Genomic DNA, 22,710 nt, shown 5'->3' with positions numbered 1-22,710 from the left:
TGAAGAACAAACACCATTGTAAATACAACCTATATTTATATTGAACTATTTGCACATCATTACAACACTGTACAGTATATAGACATAATATGACATTTGTCTCCCATGTGGCGCAGCAGTAGATGCACTGTAGGATTACCTGTGAATCTTGGGTTCATGAAATGGGGTATCAGCCTACTCTTATTGCAAAACTTTGACTGGGAAATCTGTCCGATTTGACTCTGATATGCTTGTAGAACATGCACTGTACACAATTTTCTGTGCAGTAGGCTATATGTCTCAGTAAATGTGAGGTTCATTCAACTGGAGCACCTCTAGTATCCAAATCCACAATGTTTACACACTCAGGGTTGTCGCTGCCCTTATTGTGGCCCTTAAAAACAATCTGCCAGATTATCTGATATGCGTATTGAACATAGGCCTACATATGACACTGTCAACAATTTTCTGAACATTGTGTTGCATTAAAGTGGGGACTCTGGTACTGATTTTTGTTTAGCATTATCAATTCCAATTATGGCATGGTGATTACACTATTTGAATCCGGTTGCATCAGTTTTAATGCGGGACTTTTATTTTGAAGGTTAAACGTTGAGTTCACGATTGTTTCTGATCCTTAATGTTGTTCATTTCACACCGGTGAAAACAAGACTAGTCGGCATCACAGACGTTGTTAATAACTATGCCAAATACACCACATCGAACAAGATCTGGCCGCTGATGGAGAAATGTAAATGGATACCATCTGTGCTTTATGCGACGATATTGTTTAGTTACAATGGTTACGTTTTGTAGCGAGAGAAAGTAAAAACGCTTTTGTGGCTACGTTAGCTAGCCAACGTTAGTTTACTGGTTGTGTCTGCCCGCATTGGCGTAAAGGGCGCAGCTAGCTTGCAAGCTAGCGTACTTACTGTAAACCGCTGGTTATCCGGTTAGCATGGCTAACGCGTCAGTTTTGTTGACAAATCCTGAATTCCGGAATTAGGCGGTCTGAATTTAACTACATCATACGCAGTGTGCAAAATACAATAACGTTAGCTACCTCAAACATGATAACGATCTAATGCTAGTTTTATATATGTTATCCTGGTAACGATAGTTAGCTTGTTGAAAGTGCCCAAGTGATTGTGTTGATATGGTAATTTTTTTTCTTATACAGCACAACGCAGCTGGACCGAACGGTGTTCATTCCAGTCTGATACTTCAGCATGGAATAGCCAGCACGGCTTCTCTTGAATCAATCCTATAACGTTAATGTTAGCTGTCTACCCCTGGCAAATAACAAAAAAGCAAGGTATGTAGATATTCATGTTGTCTTAAAGAGAGTTAGTTCCTAGCAAAGAGCTGATTTTCAACATAACAATTATAATTGTTCTCCAATTGTAAAATGTGTTCCCTGAATACCTAACTAGTAAGAATTTAACTCCATTGTTTGACAATGTTATGTCATCTAAAGAAGAGATGACAATTAACTTATATTTTTAGTCATATATATATATATATGGCTAGCTAGTACCCAGCACAGCTTTGTTGGACGTTTGTTGATCCACTAAATCTATGCCTAAATCCATGCCTGTTTTACCATTAAGTTCCTGGTTTTCCAGCTTGATTTCACCTCCAATTGACCTTGTTTGTGCCTGTGTCAACTATGGAGACAACTCAAGTGACTTTGGCAGTTAGGGGAGACACATCCCCAGGTAAGACCAACCCCTACTGCAGGGCAACAGACTAATCTGAAACAAGAAGACTATTCAATTCAAGACAACTTTAGACAGAAAAATTGACAACTATCCAGACAGTCAATCAGGAATGTCATCTTTTAGCTAATCTCAGTTAACCTATATCTAAAATCGTGCGTAATATGGTAAGATTCTCGATTACAAGCCTGTCCATGAGAGTTTGGCTAAAAAGTCATTGATCTTTTGAACCTAATAAGGGGTGGGGGGGTGTTTGTGAAAATGTGTGCAAGGTGAGTGTGTGTGTGTGGCACATTAATGGAACGTAATAAAATGGTGTATGACTAGGTGAGGTGATAGCCGTGGTTGGTAGCTGTGAAGCTTTAGGAGCCTGGTGCTATCAGAGAGCTGTGACCCTACAACCTGCTGAACACGATGGGTACATATCACCTTTCTCTTGGAATATGGTCTGAATGATTTCTGTGTTGATGTTTGTAGCTACAGGGTGTTTAAGTGATTACACATATTATGTTCCTTCCCCAGCACATTGTGGAAGAGGATCATCAGTGTGCCCAGAGGTGCTGTGTCAACCTATCGCTATTTCAAAGGCCACTTCCTGGAGTCAAAGGTGAGTTCATTTTATGTGCAGTCAGCATGATGTAATATTAAACAAAATACATTGTAGTTGGTCTTTTAAAAATGATTGTACCATAATCCAGTTACGTAAGTAGTTGCTTTAGTGGTGATCTCATGTTGGCTGTTGAGTGACAGTTGACAAAGGATTGACAGTATTGTCTTAACAGCAGGTTAGAGCCAGACTAGGAGTTGTTGTGTTGTGCTCTTAATCCTTCCTTTTGATGATGGTGATGAATAGCCTGCATACAGCGTGATCAACATTTTTCTATCCTCACTTCAGTTCTGGAGGCTGCTGATATTTTCACAGCTAATCTCTTTTAGGAAATTGAATGGCATTTAAATGTAATGTACTTCATACTAAACTGTTTAGAGGATGTTTTAATTCACACACAGTTCGTCTTCTATGGAGCCACTGTAATCCAAGTGTGACCGAGTTAGTCATATGAGTAAGTCTGTTTTGAGTGAACACTAGAAAGCATTAGATTAGCTACGCTATAGCAGATCTAAGATCATTAATGGGTTATTTAGATCACTTTCCCCACATCTGTGTTGATCCCCTCTAGCTGTCCTCTGTGCAGTTGCTACATAACTCTTAGAGAGGAGAGCATGCCTGGAGCTCTGCCAGCTGGCCATAGCTGAGCTCTGATCTGTGCACGTGATGTGAGCCTCTTCCATGTTATTTAATGCTACGCTAGACTTGGAAGTTGGAACATACACACACACAAGCACAGTATGTTCTTTACCATTCCAATTATTAATGTCAGTTCTCAGTAATGTTCTCTATATGGCCAGCTTGGAGGCTCAAATTACACCCTTTTTTAAGCTCTTCCTCTTTCAGAGAGGGACAGCTAGAGAGAGCGTGTCTGGCTGTTGTGTCCTACAGACAGTAGCATATGAAGTAACACTATCACACCCGTGATGCGATGTGGAAACGAGGAAAAACAACTCATTTGAACTGTGCTGTCCCTTCCTGGTCTGAACTACTGTCAGTGGACTAGCAGCATTACTAACTTGTCAGAGAGCATAATTTGTTGACTCTTGGGGTGTTGCTCAGCACACACATTCAGATAGGCCAGCTGTAATGACAACACATTTCACTATGTCACAATGGCCAGAAACCTAAAACCAGGACCACATTCAATTATTTTTGTGATTTAACCTGTTTTTAATACCAATTATAAAACAAGTTGTTTGGATCCTGGATGCTGATTGGTTGATAGCAGGGAGTTATTCACCACAGTCCCTGGGTAATGCCTGTTATAGTTTCATTAGAATGATCCACTGCCCCACATCACAGCCAGGCAATTTATAAACTTAATCTTCGATGTAAAAAAGTGACTAGACATTATTTCCCCAAGCCACTAGGCTAGCATTTGGTTTGTCTAAACCTTTCTGCCTGCTTCTGATCTGTGCAACAACTTTGCAGGTTTTTACACTGCGCCGTAGAGAGAATGAATGTGATGAGACTGACAGCTTCTCTGAGCCAGCCAAATTCATTTTGGAACATTATAACGGATATATCAAAATAAATGTCAAAGGGAAAACAAATGAAAATGCACATAGTTTGTCATTTCAGCTGCTTGGTGTGATTGTGTGTTAGCTTTAGTTGGCTAGGAGAAGTAACTAGCCTGCATGGCAACCTTTTTTGCTTAAAAAGTTTGGAATGGACGACCAGCTCGTTTGGCTATATTTGGACTATATTGTCTGGTGGAAGGATGAAATAAAACAAATGTACTCATTAAAATAAGAAAAATCGTGAATGTCTACCTCCTATGGGCTGTTTCCCAGCCCTACGTTCCATGTTGGGCCTTCGAACAACCCTTAGTCAGGAGTTATTCACACAATCATCTCCAGGTTTTCATGCCTTATTGCTTAAATATTGTAGCAGACCAATTTTGTTGGACCGGAGAAAAAATGATAATTCTAAAATGTTTTAAAGTAAGTATTCAAAATCTTTCAGAGGAGATAGCAAAATATGTTAGTGTAGTAGAAGAGATGACGCCAAAGTTATGCCTCCTGTCAACTAATAGAACCCCTTTGCAGATATCAACCAATGGTTGCTGACTGGCTTGCTGATTGGTAACCAAAGTGACCGTTGACGATATCTGTCTTAATGCTGTACTAAACATTGGCATTGCAGAGTGCAGGTGGTCCCTGTCAGGTGATAGTCACTAAGTGGGAGACCCACCAGCAGCCACGCCTGATGAGCCCCACAGGTATATAAACCAGAACGATGCCCGGCTTGGTTTGGGAAATGTTTCTATGCTTAGCTGAGGCAAGGGGATTCAGCAGCCATTAGATTGCTGAACAATTTAATCAAATGGCCACCCGGACTATTTACACTGCCCCCCACCCCCACCCCACTACTCACTGTTTATTATCTATGCACACTTTAACCCAACCTACATGTATAAATTAATTTGACTATCCTGTACCCCAGCGCATTGACTGGGTACTGGTACCCCCTGTATATAACCTTGTTATTGGTATTTTATTGTTACTTTTGATTTTATTTTCTTGTTTAGAGTTTATTTAGTAAATATTTTCTTAACTATAATTAAGCATTTCACTGTATTTGTGTTTGGCACGTGACAAAACATTTGATTTGAGGCCACTCAAACACCATTGTTTCAGAACTAAGACAAAGCTCGTTCAAAATCAGCTTGATGGGAACAAATCTAATATACTGTAGTTTCACCCTCAATCCTACAGCCTGTCAAGGTTTAACATCAAATCTATATAATTATTATCACTATTTTATGTTGCTTTTAGAAGTATGGAAGTTGATATGTTTTTTTTCTATAGACCTCATGCCTGTTTATTTTCTTGCAGAATCACACCTTGATATTGACAATGGCCAATTTGGATTCCACAGTAAGTCCAACTAAATGTATCACATCTTGGTATAATCAATTTTGGGAAATTATCTTTGACACCCATTCAAATGAGTGGATTTGGCTAGTTCAGCCACACCCTTTACTGACAGGTAAATAAAATCGAGCACACAGCAATCTCCATAGACAAACATTGGCAGTAGAATGGCCGGTACTGAAGAACTGTGACTTTCAACGTTGCACCGTCATAGGATGCCACCTTTCTAACAAGTCAGTTTGTCAAATTCCGGTTACTGGCCCAACACTCTTACCTGATAGGTTGACCTAACCTTAATCCTTACCTTAACCACACTGCTAACCTTATGCCTAACCATTACCTTAAATTAAGACCAAAAATCACATTTCTGTTTTCAAGAATTGTTACTATATAGCCAATTTTGACTTTGGAAATTGCTCAGTTCTGCCTACAAGGCAAGATTCATGAGAATAAACATCAAACTGCTACTAAGTACCTGAGGAATGACTCAAACCTCTGGTTGAACTGAACTCTTCACGGGTTACATGTAAAGCACGTCCCCATTAGAGACTGCTAAGATTTGAGGTTACAGTTATCTGGTAAAACATGTGAATTTGACTGTTTTCAAACCCTACACAATATGTTTAAACAATGGCTTTTATTTCCATAGAAATTTTGTCAAAGTGCTTTGCATTGTTTGCGGATAGCTAACCTCATCCACCACCAAGTACTGTTACTCACCTGGGTGATCCAGCAGGAGCCATTTTGTGCCAGGAGCCATTTTGTGAGAAACTCACCACATGTTTCTCTGCGACTCCTTTCTGCAGATGGCTTAGAGTGTGTGGACTCTGGGTGGCTGACGTGCCAGACAGAGATCCGTTTGCGTCTGCACTACTCAAAGACGTCTCCTGTATCCATCACCAAGAAGAAATATAAGAAGTCTCGCTTCAGGTGAGGCCGAGAGACACGCGGCTCTTATTCAACACTGTTTGCTGACTGAGTGCTTATCTAAGAGACTGTGGCTTGGATCAGAAGGGGCAGAATTTCCTCAAATGCAGATAGAAATGAACCCCCCCAAAATTATGGAATCAAACCAAATATGGCACTAAAATAAATCCTCTTTATTCATGAAATATGCAGACAACTCCTGTAAAGGTAGTGATGAGAACACTAGTCCACCTGTTCAAATTCATGACTTACTAGAGTCAGGCTTGTAAGGTCTCACACCTTTCCCAATTTGACCACTGTTGACCTGTGACCTTTCCCCCCTTACCCCAGGATTAAGCTGACGCTGGAAGGTGTAGAGGAGGAGGAGGATGATGAAGAGCAGGAGCAGAGCGCTGTGGCGTGGCACAAGATGACCACCACGCTGGAGACCAGTATGATCAGTGGAGATGGGTACAAGTCCCGCCACTCCCAGCCTGAGTGTGGTTATGCCCTGGAGGCCTCACAGTGGACAGAGTACATCATCCACTCCATGGACCCTGACAACCTGGAACTCACCTTTGACTTCTTTGAGGTACAGTTCACAGCAGGATGACTATTGTCAACTCTACAGAAACAACTGTTTTTCGTGTTGTAACTATACTCCCAAACCAGTGTTTTAGCAGAAAGTCGGTATCAGACTGTATGTATGTATGTATATTTTAGTGCCATATATCCTATCTATCTATTTATCTATCTATTCTATTCATGGGCTTTATTGGCATGGGAAACATGTGTTAACATTGCCAAAGCAAGTGAGGTAGATAATATATAAAGTGAAATAAACAATACAAATTAACAGTAAACATTACACATACAGAAGTTTCAAAACAATAGACATTACAAATGTCATTATTTATATATATATATATATATATATATATATATATATATATATATATATATATATATATATATATATATATATATACAGTGTTTTAACAATGTATATATATATATATATATATATATACAGTGTTTTAACAATGTACAAATGGTTAATGGACACAAGATAAAATAAATAAGCATAAATATGGGTTGTATTTACAATGGTGTTTGTTCTTCACTGGTTGCCCTTTTCTCGTGGCAACAGGTCACAAATCTTGCTGCTGTGATGGCACACTGTGGAATTTCCCCCAGTAGATAGTTCAAAATTGGATTTGTTTTCAAATTCTTTGTGGATCTGTGTAATCTGAGGGAAATATCTCTCTAATATGGTCATACATTGGGCAGGAGGTTAGGAAGTGCAGCTCAGTTTCCACCTCATTTTGTGGGCAGTGAGCACATAGCCTGTCTTCTCTTGAGAGCCATGTCTGCCTACGGCGGCCTTTCTCAATAGCAAGGCTGTGCTCATTGAGTCTGTACATAGTCAAAGCTTTCTTTAATTTTGGGTCAGTCACAGTGGTCAGGTATTCTGCCGCTGTGTACTCTCTGTTTAGGGCCAAATAGCATTCTAGTTTGCTCTGTTTTTTTGTTAATTACTTGACACATTGGAAATAATTATCTTTTTGTTTTCTCATGATTTGGTTGGGTCTAATTGTGCTGCTGTCCTGGAGCTCTGTAGGGTGTGTTTGTGTTTGCGAACAGAGCCCCAGGACCAGCTTGCTTAGGGGACTCTTCTCTAGGTTCATCTCTCTGTAGGTGATGGCTTTGTTATGGAAGGTTTGGGAATCGCTTCCTTTTTTAGGTGGTTATAGAATTTAACAGCTCTTTTCTGGATTTTGATAATTAGTGGGTATCGGCCTAATTCTGCTCTGCATGCATTATTTGGTGTTCTACGTTGTACACAGAGGATATTTTTGCAGAATTCTGTGTGCAGAGTCTCAATTTGGTGTCCCATTTTGTGAAGTCTTGGTTGGTGAGCGGACCCCAGACCTCACAACCATAAAGGGCAATGGGCTCTATGACTGATTCAAGTATTTTTAGCCAAATCCTAATTGGTATGTTGAAATTTATGTTCCTTTTGATGGCATAGAATACCCTTCTTGCCTTGTCTCTCTATCTATCTCCTCAACAGGAGGACATGGGTGAGCATGTGGTGCCAGGGGATGCCCACCCGGGGACCGTGGGTACGGCCTGCCTTCTCTCCTCATTCTTTGTGGAGAGTGGCAAGGACACGGGTGTGGTCACTCTGCCCATCATGAAACGCAACTCCAGACAGACCCTGGGCAAAGTCCGAGGTGAGCAACCCCACCCCTCCTGGAACAAGTGGTCTTGTAATATTTAATTTTTTAAAAAGCTACTAAGTTACTTGACACCCATGTAAGTCTTTGTAAATCAGGTAATATCAATGGGATATTTGCAGAAAACTTGATTCGGATGCAGCAGGACTTATTGAATATACTCCCAAGTGGCACAGAGGTCTAAGACACTGTATCTCAGTGCAAGAGGCATCACTACAGTCACTGGTTCGAATCCAGGCTGTATCACATCCGCCCTTGATTGGGAGTCCCATAGGGCGGTGCACAGTTGGCCCAGCGTCGTCCGGGTTTGGCCGGGTTAGGCCGTCATTATAAATAAGAATTTGTTCTTAACTGGCTTACCTAGTTAAATACAGGTTAAATTTGAAAACTTCTATATTTCCTTAAGAGTGACTATGTTAAATAGATGGTCTAAAACTCGGATTCAGCCTCTATTGACTGACAGGTCTTTCAGAAATGGAATTAGTCAGTTAATTCACCAAAACTGAAATTCTATTTCAATACTAAAAATAAAAAAATATTTCTCAAATTGAAAGGGAGGAGCTTCTTATTTCAAAACTTTTTAAATTGTTTAATTCAAATCCCTTCCTACATTGGATGACTTAAATTTCAATTGACTCCTTCTAATGAAATTGGGGAGAAAAGGGAGGGGGGGTAAACATTTTTTTCAATTGACCCCAACCCTGTAGAATACTGTAGGTCAGCACATCCAGTTCCTCCTGCAGCCCCTTTCCCTATGTAAACAGTCAACTTTCCGCTTAGCATGTAACTGTCAAACAGGGTGTGAAATAGGTCAAAACAGGAACTAGAATGTAGATGCAGGATTAGATGACTTGGGGCCAGAGGGTTAGCTAAAATTTTTCCCTGGTAAAAAATACAAGTCAGATTAAAGTTAATTTAATGAGTACAATTCACATTAAAAAAAATATATATATATATAATAATGTAAAGTCATGTATTTTTCTGTTCCAGTGGACTACCTGGTGATCCGTCCTATCGAGGGACTGCAGTGTGACATGAGCTCGTCCTTCACCAAGTACTGGAGGAAGAGGAGTGCCCCCCTGGACGTGGGCCACAGAGGGGCCGGCAGCACACACGCAGCCAAGTGAGAGAAACACACAACACAATTATTAGGGGTTGATGTACCTAATGATTGTCTATGTGTGTTGAAGCAGGACTCTACTCAATAACAACACAACGTCCCTTTTGTACTCCGTTTATTGCATGTTTGAATGCATTTGTCCTGTTCTGTCCAGCTTCAAAGTTTCAGTGCAACTTTAGGACATGCTCAGTCAGACTGAGACATCAACAGGAAGTGGAGGTCAACGAACAACAACAAAGACATTGTTCTTTCTGGTTTCTTGTCATGTCACTGTACTGGGAAAACCTTGCCTCTGAATCTCAGCCAGAAGTTGTCAGAGTGCAAGTCATTAACTAGTAGTCTGACCGTACACAATTGGTTTGGTATCTGTGTTATACTGTAAATTGTGATTTGGGTGCCTTTGTCATTGGTTATCTTTGGTTTTGCACTAAAAATGTCTGATTTTGATTTTTCAGACATACCAAAGTTAGGGAGAACACAATTGCCTCGTTTAAAAGTGCTGCCAATCATGTGAGTATTCCTACAAAACGTAAAACACTTAAATGTATCTGATCTGGTTTTACATCAGAGTTGACTGCATGTGTGTCGTATGTTTCTGAAGGGGGCTGCCTATGTAGAGTTTGACGTCCATCTCTCCAAGGACTGCATCCCCATCGTGTACCACGATCTCACCTGCTGCATCTCCACTAAGAAGGTAAACAACAACATAAATGTGGTCGGGTGCACACTGTACAGCATCCTTACTTTTTATTTGATGTTCCTCTCCTCCTGTCAGAAAGGAGACAAACTCTCTCTGGACCTGTTTGAAGTTCCTGTCAAAGACCTCACATACGACCAGCTTCAGCAGCTCAAGGTAGAAGAGCTTTTAACTACAGCTAGCCTCTGGCTTCTCCTTTACTAGTTAATACACTCAGACGCCAGTCCTTGAAAAGGGTTAATATGAAGTATTTTTTTTGTCATGTAGACTATGGTTTATCCCACACTATTTAGGAGTAGGCCTATATGATGTGAAAGATGACTTGGTTTTGTGTTTGATGAACAGTTGGGCCATGCTTCTGCCTTGAAGGTGAACGACCACAAAGGTATAGTGTATTTTCTTATATTTCGCTGGCTGTAATACCCACCACAAAATCCTACACACAATGCCCCATGATGACAAAGTGAAAACAGGTTTTTAGAATTTTTTACAAATATATAAAAGAATACAAAACATTTACCTTGTTCACATAAGTATTCAGACCCTTTGCTATGACACTGGAAATTGATCTCAGGTGCATCCTTTTCCCATTGATCATCCTTGATGTTTCTACAACTTGATTGGAGTCCACCTGTGGTAAATTCAATTGATTGAACATGATTTGGAAGTCAAATGCCTGTCTGTATAATGTCCCACAGTTAACAGTGCATGTCAGAACAAAAACCAAGTCATGAGGTCGAATTAATTGTCCCTGGAGCGCCAAGACAGGATTGTGTCGAGGCACAGATCTGGAGATGGGTACCAAAAAATGTCTGCAGCATTAAATGTCACCAAGAACACAGTGGCCTCCATCATTCTTTAATAGAAGAAGTTTAGAACCACCAAGACTTCCTAGAGCTGGCTGCCTGGCCAAACTGAACAATCGGGGGAGAAGGGCATTGGTCAGGAAGGTGACCAAGAACCCGATGGTTACTCTGACAGAGCTCCAGAGTTCCTTTATGGAGATGGTTGTCCTTCTGGAAGGTTCTCCCATCTCTGCAGCACTCCACTAATCAGGCCTTTATGGTAGAGTGGCCAGACGGAAGCCACTCCTCAGTAAAAGTCACCTGACAGCCCGCTTGGAGTTTGCCAAAAGGCATCTAAAGGACTCTGACCATGAGAAACAAGATTCTCTGGTCTGATGAAACCAAATCAAATGTATTTATATAGACCTTTGTACATCAGCTGATATCTCAAAGTGCTGTACAGAAACCCAGCCTAAAACCCCAAACAGCAAGCAATGCAGGTGTAGGAGCACGGTGGCTAGGAAAAACGCCATAGAAAGGCCAAAAGCTAGGAATTAACCTAGAGGAACCAGGCTATTTGGGGTGGCCAGTCCTCTTCTGGCTGTGCCGGGTGGAGATTATAACAGAACATGTCCAAGATGTTCAAATGTTCATAAATGACCAGCATGGTCAAGTAATAATAATCACAGGCAGAACAGTTGAAACTGGAGCAGCAGCATGGACAGGTGGACTGGGGACAGCAAGGAGTCATCATGTCAGGTAGTCCTGAGGCATGGTCCTAGGTCTCAGGTCCTCCGAGAGAGAGAAAGAGAGAATTAGAGAGAGCATACTTAAATTCACACAGGACACCGGATAGGACAGGAGAAGTACTCCAGGTATAACAAACTGACCCTAGCCCCCCGACACATAAACTACTGCAGCATAAATACTTGAGGCTGAGACATCAGGGGTCAGGAGACACTGTGGCCCCATCCGATGGCAACCCCGGACAGGGCCAAACAGGAAGGATATAACCCCACCCACTTTGCCAAAGCACAGCCCCCACACCACTAGAGGGATATCTTCAACCACCAATTTACCATCCTGAGACAAGGCCGAGTATAGCCCACAAAGATCTCCGCCACGGCACAACCCAAGGGGGGGTGCCAACCCAGACAGGAAGATCACATCAGTGACTCAAACCACTCAAGTGACGCACCCCTCCTAGGGACAGGATGAAAGAACACCAGTAAGCCAGTGACTCAGCCCCTGTAATAGGGTTAGAGGCAGAGAATCCCAGTGGAAAGAGGGGAACCGGCCAGGCAGAGACAGCAAGGGCGGTTCGTTGCTCCAGAGCCTTTCCGTTCACCTTCACACTCCTGGGCCAGACTACACTCAATCATATGACCCACTGAAGAGATGAGTCTTCAGTAAAGACTTAAAGGTTGAGACCGAGTTTGCGTCTCTCACATGGGTAGGCAGACCATTCCATAAAAATGGAGCTCTATAGGAGAAAGCCCTGCCTCCAGCTGTTTGCTTAGAAATTTGAGGGACAATTAGGAGGCCTGCGTCTTGTGACCGTAGCGTACGTGTAGGTATGTATGGCAGGACCAAATCAGAGAGATAGGTAGGAGCAAGCCCATGTAATGCTTTGTAGGTTCGCAGTAAAACCTTTAAATCAGCCCTTGCCTTGACAGGAAGCCAGTGTAGGGAGGCTAGCACTGGAGAAATATGATACATTTTTTGGTTCTAGTCAGGATTCTAGCAGCCGTATTTAGCACTAACTGAAGTTTATTTAGTGCTTTATCCGGGTAGCCGGAAAGTAGAGCATTGCAGTAGTCTAACCTAGAAGTGACAAAAGCTTGGATTAATTTTTCTGCATCATTTTTGGACAGAAAGTTTCTGATTTTTGCAATGTTACGTAGATGGAAAAAAGCTGTCCTTGAAACAGTCTTGATATGTTCTTCAAAAGAGAGATCAGGGTCCAGAGTAACGCCGAGGTCCTTCACAGTTTTATTTGAGACGACTGTACAACCATTAAGATTGATTGTCAGATTCAACAGAAGATCTCTTTGTTTCTTGGGACCTAGAACAAGCATCTCTGTTTTGTCCAAGTATAAAAGTAGAACGTTTGCAGCCATCCACCTACTTATGTCTAAAACACATGCTTCTAGCGAGGGCAATTTTGGGGCTTCACCATGTTTCATTGAAATGTACAGCTGTGTGTCATCCGCATAGCAGTGAAAGTTAACATTATGCTTTCGAATGACATCCCCAAGAGTGGTCCTAAAACGGAACCTTGAGGAACACCAAAATCTACAGTTGATTTGTCAGAGGACAAACCATTCACAGAGACAAACTGATATCTTTCCGACAGATAAGATCTAAACCAGGCCAGAACTTGTCCGTGTAGACCAATTTGGGTTTCCAATCTCTCCAAAAGAATGTAGTGATCGATGGTATCAAAAGCAGCACAAAGGTCTAGGAGCACGAGGACAGATGCAGAGCCTCGGTCTGATGCCATTAAAAGGTCATTTACCACCTTCACAAGTGCAGTCTCAGTGCTATGATGGGGTCTAAAACCAGACTGAAGCATTTCGTATACATTGTTTGTCTTCAGGAAGGCAGTGAGTTGCTGCGCAACAGCCTTATTTTTTTTTTAATTGAGAGGAATGGAAGATTCGATATAGGCCGATAGTTTTTTATATTTTCTGGGTCAAGGTTTGGCTTTTTCAAGAGAGGCTTTATTACTGCCACTTTTAGTAAGTTTGGTACACATCCGGTAGATAGAGAGCCGTTTATTATGTTCAACATAGGAGGGCCAAGCACAGGAAGCAGCTCTTTCAGTAGTTTAGATGGAATAGGGTCCAGTATGCAGCTTGAAGGTTTAGAGGCCATGATTATTTTCATCATTGTGTCAAGAGATATAGTACTAAAACACTTGAGCGTCTCTCTTGATCCTAGGTCCTGGCAGAGTTGTGCAGACTCAGGACAACTGAGCTTTGAAGGAATACGCAGATTTAAAGAGGAGTCCGTAATTTGCTTTCTAATAATCATGATCTTTTCCTCGAAGAAGTTCATGAATTTATTACTGCTGAAGTGAAAGCCATCCTCTCTTGGGGAATGCTGCTTTTTAGTTAGCTTTGCGACAGTATCAAAAAGGAATTTTGGATTGTTCTTATTTTCCTCAATTAAGTTGGAAAAATAGGATGATCGAGCCAAGATTGAACTCTTGCCTGAATGCCAAGCGTCACGTCTGGAGGAAACCTGGCACCAACCCTACGGTAAAGCATGGTGGTGGCAGCATCATACTGTGGGGATGTTTTTCAGCGGCAGGGACTGGGAGACTAGTCAGGATCGAGGCAAAGATGAACGGAGCAAGGTACAGAGAGATCTTTGATAAAAACCTGCTCCAGAGCGCTCAGGACCTCAGACTGGGGTGCCAAGCTTTTAGTGTCATACCCAAGAAGACTTGAGGCTGTAATCGCTGCCAGAGGTGCTCAACAAAGTACTGAGTAAAGGGTCTGAATACTTAAGTAAATACTTATGCACCCTATGTGATATTTCAGTTTATTTTTTAATACATTTGCTAATATGTTTTAAAGAAACTGTTTTGGGGCATTGTGTGTAGATTGATGAGGAAAAATAAACAATTGAATCAATTTTAGGATAAGGCTGTAACATAACAAAATGTGGAAAAGGTCAAGGGGTCTGAATACCTTCCAAATGCACTGCATGTCCGCTGCTTGCATCATTGTTTTAAAGCAATTGAACATGAACCATCAGAGCAGCTGAACTGTGTATCGGCCTGTGTGTGAAGTGCATGGTTTACTCCCACTTTCTTTCTTAGATGATGATGAAGAGGAAGAGGTTGACGAGCATCAGCCCTTCCCTTCCTTTTCCCAGGTAGATAACCTCCTAGTTGGCGTCACCGCTGTCGAGGTTACCATATGATGGGGTTATTTGGTGATCTTTGTGAACTAGCCTATCCCAACCTTGAGGTTCTGTGTCCTATTATATCTGATTCCCTATGTCATGTTCCAGATATTCCAAGCAGTGCCTGAAAATGTGGGCTTCAACATCGAGCTGAAGTGGGTTTGTCAGATGAAGGTAGGTACAGCCAGTCAGTTATACTGGAGATGGGACGTCACGAGGTGGCCATGCTAGAAAGTTACCTAAGTGGCTGAACCGATGAGCACGTACATGACCCATCTGTTTTTTGGGGTTAGGGGTTGCAGTTCAAGTCAATTAGGAACACTTTGTACTTTTAACTATCCTATCATGGTCCTATAGTAACAACCCTTATCACATTGGATGGTTGTGATATTGTTTACAACAGGATGGTTCGTGGGAAGGAAACCTGTCCTCGTACTTCAACATGAACCTGTTCCTGGACATCATACTGACCTGTGTGCTGCAGAGAGCTGGCAAGAGACGCATCGTCTTCTCCTGCTTCGACCCTGACGTCTGCACTATGTAAGAACCGCTTACCCACCAGTTATCCAACAGTCAGTCTGAAGACAGTGTTAAGCTGCCGAGCTGAAGCCTTGTTTACATAGTAGTAATATGTATGTTTATGACTGCCTATGACAAATGTGTTATGTAGCTGTTATGAAGGCTTTATGAATGCATACGTAAGGGGGGGGTGGTAAAGTTAACCATAAATGCTGTATTCTCCCCAAGGGTTCGTCAGAAGCAGAACAAGTACCCCATCCTGTTCCTGACCCAGGGCATCTCTGAGATCTACCCGGAGCTCATGGACATCCGCTGTCGCACCACACAGATCGCCATGAGCTTCGCACAGAGTGAAAACCTCCTGGTGAGTGGTGGAACTGGGATGGATGGATGTATGTGTCTGTGCTAATGTAGGGGATCAGTCAACTCTGATTGTGTCTGTAGGGTATTAGTGCCCACACTGAGGAGCTCCTTCAGAATCTGGAGCACATCCGAGAGGCCCAGTCTAAAGGCCTGGTAGTGTTCTGCTGGGGAGACCTCAACAACGACCACGACAACAGGACCAAGCTACGGGAACAGGGAATTGACGGACTCATCTACGACAGGTAAACATTCGTCTGATGATGGTCTATGACTGGTAAATCCGTTTGGCAGGTTACCAGACACAGATTAAAGCTTGTGCTAGCCTAAAAAGCACTTGTGCTAGCCTAAAAAGCACTTGTGCTAGACTAGAAAGCTTGCTGTTTTACTCCAAGACTAGGCTTAATGGAGAGGACACCCCCTATGTTGCCCAATGTGCTGTTTTTAGTTCCTGAGAGGCCTAGCCAAAGGTTAGCTATAATCAAATATTTTGTTAGGACTTAAGAGTTTGTCCCTCAGGCAGGTACACCCTGATCTCATGTAGTTATGTAAACCAGTGTCTTAAGTATTTATCCTGATCACACTATCAACAGCTATTGACTGTTGCTCATTGCTCTTGATTGGACTTCTCAACATTGCTCTAGAGTTTATTAGTTACATGCACAGGGTCGCAGATGTAATTGCAGGGTACAGTGAAATTCTTAAGCTTCGAGCTCCAACAGTGCAGGTCAAGAGAAGTGAATGGGACAATAATAATATATACATTTTTACAACTAACAACAATGAAAATTGTCCATTATGGGTCAGTAATTGTAGTGTAAACACAATCAGCGTATCAGTTAAGGACATCATAATATAAGGTTACATATTATTACAACCTAAAAACACACACAGTAGGCAAATATTGAATCACTTGTCGTTCAGCCACCGTAGCTAGACGAATGAAACTAATAGTCGTTATGTAATTAGAAAATTCAAGTAGATATAGCTGATTCGGAGAGAGGCTTCCTTCAAAGAACAGACACGTCATGTGACCTGACATCAGCGAGAACTGGTTTTATAATACTGCCTCAGCAGTATAGACCTATTTTCCGTAAATTGCACCTTTGAACTGTGGCCTACATGTTTGGCCGTGATGGGGTTTACTGATTAAACCATTCAGTGGGATTCCTGGGAGTCAAAAATAGATTGCCAGAATTTCTTCCAGCTGTATCTTATCACTGGAATACACCAGATACATTTTCTCCAGTCCCCTGCTTATTGTCATGACAACTGGGAGTTGGTAGAAGTTGCCCCTAACAGCAGATGCAGGGTCAGATATTCTTTCAACCCTTATTGGGAGTAATATAATCTGACCCTAGATCTGTGGTTAAAATGTCAATTTCTACCTGGAGCTCATAACTGTGCCTCTTTCTTTCAGAATATGTGAAAGCTGGTGGCCAAATCATGTCATTGACTCTCACCCTACTGGTTCTTCTGATGCCAGTAATGTTTCTCTGGTTCCTGGTTGTGCTTATTTACTCACCCCTGATTTTGGATCTTTTGTTTCCTCGTGACTACTGCCTGAATGAAAGCCCCTTGGTCTGGTCAATAACTGTAACAGACCAGCAGGGTTCCATGACAATGATGCAAGACAATTGACTTCTCATTTGGCTAAACTGTGTGGAGAACTAGGCTATGTTCCCCTTTTCCTGCGATAGTCTCCCTAGAGTTTGCACTGCCTATGAAAAAGTGTGTTGGTAGCAACATTTTACCTGACTTTATATTAAAATGTTAATATTGATTGTTTAAAGCAACGATTGATTGGTCAACTGCCCTGTCTATCATTTTTGAGATGAGACGTCCCCAGTGGATAAAGGTTGCTCCTTATCATGCTTTTATCAGTTTGTTTATGTTCAGCTTTATTACTCCCACTTCCAGCTCTTCTTCAGCACTGACCAGACAGAGGCCTATGTAGATGCATGGCATATAAAGCACCCAGTTAGAGCGACTGGCTGTTTTGTTGGAATGTCAGGAAGTCAGGCAGCATGGCTGATTCACGAGCAAGTGGCTGCAAGAACCTGTTTACATGGCTGAATTATGTTGTTGGTCCATGGGTGTGTGCACTGTTCTTTTGAATGCCCGTTGGAAACATTATGTTCACTGTGCATTCTGCTTTTCACCTGCAAGTATTTAACCTTTCAGATTTGCATGCTCTTTATTTAGGGCCAAGGAAGTATCATGAGTTCAGGGTCACATAACGCCTTCCAGCTAGTTGTAGAATGGATGTTCCCAAACTGGTGACATCGTCCTGTGTGCACAATGTTCTCATGACTGAGAACAGCTTGAGTTCAGCTCGCTGTACTTTTTGGCTTTGCAGAGTATTGTGTATTTCAGTCTGTTACAACTTCTCAGGGATTTCATAGCTTGACAGGTGAACAATGATTTGTTTATGAATTATTTATAATGATTAAGAATCGGCATAGATGCATGAAAAATATGGGTGTTAGCGTAGTGGTCTTTTCCATTAGTGCATGTAATGTAGAGCGGTTGGGGAAAAGCCTATTGTTGTGTTGTCATGAATGATACTGCTAGAAGCTAATCCCTTCTCTTTTGCTTTATGCTACAACATTGTACAGTAGCTGATCATGTAATGTGAGTTTGTTTTTATTGCTAAGGCTTATGTTGACATGCTATCGATCATGTTGATTAGCCCTTTGTTATGTAGACACTGAGAAACCAGATACCAGACATCCTTACTTTGAACAGCACTTCCGTGTTCCCTTGTGTACCTGAGTTAGTTCTTCTGTCTTTGGCTCATGAACAGACGTTTGTTTTTCTCCTTTCCCCATCTTTCTCTCCAGGATCTGTGACGACCAGGTCGAGCAGCCTAACATCTTCAAAGTAGAGGAGCAACACACTCTGCAGGAAACGCTCAAGAGCTTTGTGTGTTCCTGCTACACCATCCCCTGCCAGGCGGCTCCTGTCTGCCCCTCCTCCACCTCCAAGGAGCACAACGGCAGTGCAGAGTCTGACTCGGGCCTCAGCTCCTCCTGAACAACTCACTGCCCCCTAAGTTTGTCACTAGATAGGACAGAAGCATAAATGCATATAGACAGAATTGATGAGTAAGTGTACACTACTTGTTTTTAATTAAGTGTCAGAGTGTTACATAGGAGCTACACTAGGGAAGAGGGAAAATGATTATTATTTTTCAACCCGTTGTACTGGAAGTGTAACTTTTTGCCTGCATGAGCAGAGCGCAAGCCACTTTATCCTAATGTTCACAGGTGTGAGCTGCTTGTCAATTTTTTAACTTTGAGCAGTGCAAGCCTCTCGCAAAGCTACCGCGCTTACGCCTGGTTTCATTGAAGTGAATTGGAGCGAATCACACTCTGAAAAAGTTGCGCGTCCGGTGTAGCTCCTATGCTAGGGGTGTGATGGTAATCACAATGGTGGTTTACAAAACACTTCTATCCCGTCTAGCACTTCTATCCTGTCTGACCAGAAAGTGACAACCCTTACTGAACTGACCTCCACTCGGTCCACGGAAGCCATACACAAGCTGTGTCCAGATCAGTTGTCTCTTAGCTGTTTGTTTTAACTGGAAAAAGGATGGTGTTTTGCCGGAAAAGGCTTCTGGCATTTGTTATTTGGATTTTAGTTCTACACAATTGAATGACTGTGGGATCTGCACCTCAGTCACAATAATAATGGAATTCCCTGTACATTCACAGGTCTTCACTTACAAATTAATGCCTACTCAAGGAATTTATTTTCAAGTGCATCTTTTATTGAGAAAATTTGCTAAATACAAATCAAAGTGCTGAAATGAACTGTATATTAGCTTTTCCAGATATAAAGTTTCTTATTGGAGTATCATAGGTCTAATTTAAGCATATGCTGTAGTTTGAAGTCTTTAGGCGGATAATGATTTCCATCTGCGTTATGATTTTCCTCATGATATAGCCAACATTTTACAATAGCAGTGTTATTTTTGTCACTCATATAATTTTGACGGAGTATTGCAGTAGAACAAGATCATTTGGGACAGTGACCAAAACTTTCTCAGGTGGTTTTAAATTTAAATGTCCATTTGAACTTAAACTCATGCAATCTGATTTGTATTAGGAGTGCCCTGAGCTGTGCCATTAATGAAGTGTCATTACCTGATGCCCAGATTATGAAGTGTTGCTGGGGGTGCCTAAATCTGAACAGATTAATAATATCACTTTAATGACCTGTTGAATGACCAGTAGAAAAACTGTTTGTTTTTGCTCTCAACACCACCTTGAATCTGTGTGAGCTCAAAAGTCACCATTAGGGAAAGGTATACACTCCTACGTATTTATTTGTACAGTGAAACTAAAATGTTTTGTTTTGTACTCAAGCATTTTGGATTTCAGATAAAATGTTTGAGGCGACCGTTACACATCTGTAACTTTCTCACTCGTCATTATTCACCATTCATTTGTGATTATCCACAAAGTGTGGTAGCATCCACATTTAATATAGAAGTGTTCAGAAACCTGTTCTATTCTTATTAACAATAAATTTTAAAAAAGTAGAGGCAGTGAATTCATTTCTAAATGGTAAAACATATGTATTTGTCGCCTCATTTTAAAACATTTGATCCCAAATACTGGAGTACAGAGACAAATTCAAAGTTTTGGCTTCATGTCCAAATAGGTAGCCCTTTGTTATGGCTAGGTCTAGTCCACACACCTTCATCCCTATCTCCTTTGATGAGAAGGGTTTTCTTAGTAGCTGTGTTTGCTCAACACATAATATATGCCATTTAGCAGATTTTTTTTTTGTTCTTCCCCCAAAGCGACTTAGTCATGCATGCATACATTTATGTGAGTGGTCCCGGGAATCAAACCCACTATCCCGACGTTGCAAGCGCCATGCTCTACCAACTGAACTACAGAGGACCACATCAGAAAGCCTTAATGGGGGAGTTGTATGATTTCACTCGTCTGACTGCCACTTGTTTCAGTCTCTTCATACCTCTGATCATTTAATGCAATAGAAGACCAATATTTGTCTTGCCTCCACTGAACAAGTGTTTTTTTCTCTTGCACAGTTTTCTTGCTACATTGCAACTCACATTTTTCCTACCGTCTGTGTTTTGTTCTACAATCTTTTATTTAAAATGCACATGGAAGACATGTAACTGTCTATTTTTCCTAAATGGTGTAAACATTTCACTTGAACACAGAGAACCAAGCACAGCTTGCATTGTTGTAGAAATGTATAGTCTGTCTGCTCGTTTGTCTGTTTTTAAGTTCTGAAAGTATCTTAATGTTTGACACTTCTACTGTATGTATGGCCCACTGTTAGTCATAATGCATGCCTCTCAGACAGAGTGCTATGGTGGACTGGGTGACACGAGTTGATTGTATCAACTGTCTCTCGTTCATGTCACACCCCTGTTACTCTGTCTGGACAATACAATGCTAGCTAAATGAAATGAAAAATTAATAAAATTATTTAGAAATGTATTTTCTAAGACTTTCTTTTACACGCAAAAATGTACATACCGGTCGGGACTAGTATTTTAAGAGTGTACCGCACAGTATGAGTGATTTGTTTATTAGAGAAATAATGTTGATCTGGTTCTGAATTTACAACCACCGGAGGAGTCCTTTGGTTTGCCTTCAACATGGCAAACATGGCAAACCAACATTATCTTGGGTGTACTTAACTCCTTCTGCCTTGGCAAGGTGCCATGTTTTTGTTTGTCTTCTGCAGTGCTGTTTCCAGCACCTGTACTAGTTTAGTGGACAGTGTAACGTTAGGAGTTATGTCACCACACAGGCACAGCTGGAACTATTATCTGTCAACTTTATGCTGACATGCAGAGGCTGCTTTTACACAGTTGACTTCTGATATTTTTCTCACTAATTAGTCTTTTGACCAATCAGATCAGCTCTGAAAAATATCTGATGTGAAAAGATCTGTGATTGTTCAAAATACACATTTTGTGGAAAAAATATCAGAATTGGGTTGCCTGTTTTAAACAAATGGTGTATAAACCCTGGAATGCTGAGACGACCTACGTATTAGGTGGATTCAACGCCTATCAAACTTATTGGCTCTCCCCAGTAGGAGCAGTCCTCCATGGGAATTATTGGAATTGTACAGTATTTCAATTGAATGTTAAGAACTAAATTAAATATATTTAACTATTTTTGTAGTGGGGACAGTAACATGAGTAATCTAAAAAATACTTAAGGAAAATGTTTTTATTTGTATGTCGAACACACATAATATAATAAAGTATGCATTAAGTTGTCTGTAATAGAATACACATGTCAAAAACAAATGTAGACATTAATAAATGCATTTATATAGCTTCCAAAACATTTTTTTGCAATGGAGGAGTACCAAGATGGCTTCACGGCTTCTTCAATACAGCTTACCCTGTCAGTTATCCAGAGTTTTACGCATTGGTTTAAACGCAGCCAGAGTAACACGCACACACAGAAGCATACATTTTATCAAATCCTGGGTGTCTAATGTGGCTTTGTCCCTTCGTCTGCACAACTGCTAACATTGCCATTTTGCACTCATTAAATCCGTTCTTCAGAATTCAGATGGAGAAGATGTAACTTTAGTTCAATGCACGGCACGCCCATTTCCTCGAGACAGGTGGTTTGGTGCAGTGTGTTTTAGCCATGATTTTATTGCCACCTAGTGCTCAATGATGGAAACAGACTCGACCTTCTCTTAATGTCTAGGTGTGATGATAGGAGATACTTTTGTATGTATAGCGTATGTGGACACCCCTTCAAATGAGTGGATTCGGCTATTTCAGCCACACCCTTTGCTGATGTGTATAAAATAAAGCACACAACAATCTCCATAGACAAACAGCAGTAGAATGGCTTTACTGAAGAGCTCAGTGACTTTCAATGTGGCATTGTCATTGGATGCCACCTTTCCAATAAGTCAGTTCATCAACTTCATGCTCTGCTAGAGCTGTCCGGTCAACTGTAAGTGC

The 22,710-nt window shown here is 41.3% G+C and overlaps 1 protein-coding gene across 9 annotated transcripts; it reads left to right on the top strand.

Moving 5' to 3' along the window:
- Positions 1-593: 593 nt before the first annotated feature.
- Positions 594-21,208, top strand: LOC110522444 (glycerophosphocholine phosphodiesterase GPCPD1). Of its 9 annotated transcripts, none has more exons than XM_021600836.3 (22): positions 594-730; positions 1,160-1,294; positions 1,605-1,697; positions 2,025-2,115; positions 2,220-2,304; positions 4,453-4,528; positions 5,145-5,186; positions 5,990-6,113; positions 6,441-6,681; positions 8,164-8,326; positions 9,320-9,452; positions 9,905-9,959; positions 10,051-10,143; positions 10,225-10,302; positions 10,492-10,531; positions 14,761-14,816; positions 14,955-15,020; positions 15,250-15,386; positions 15,594-15,729; positions 15,810-15,970; positions 17,146-17,210; positions 18,569-21,208. In XM_021600836.3, exons 3-22 carry the CDS (start codon positions 1,649-1,651, stop codon positions 18,610-18,612), a joined length of 1,935 nt encoding a protein of 644 aa, XP_021456511.2. In that variant the 5' UTR covers positions 594-730; positions 1,160-1,294; positions 1,605-1,648; the 3' UTR covers positions 18,613-21,208. The 9 variants fall into 9 exon arrangements, 7 of the variants coding, with proteins under 7 accessions (XP_021456511.2, XP_021456510.2, XP_090089206.1 ...); XM_090233080.1 differs by having other exon boundaries at positions 606-730; positions 1,590-1,697; XR_016495439.1 differs by lacking the exon at positions 14,761-14,816.
- Positions 21,209-22,710: the final 1,502 nt, after the last annotated feature.

The sequence above is a fragment of the Oncorhynchus mykiss genome, chromosome 4 (assembly GCF_057628025.1).
Source record: "Oncorhynchus mykiss isolate SJ-2025 chromosome 4, ASM5762802v1, whole genome shotgun sequence".
In the NCBI taxonomy this organism is placed as follows: Eukaryota; Metazoa; Chordata; class Actinopteri; order Salmoniformes; family Salmonidae; genus Oncorhynchus; species Oncorhynchus mykiss.
This window is presented reverse-complemented; position numbering and strand designations above follow the sequence as displayed.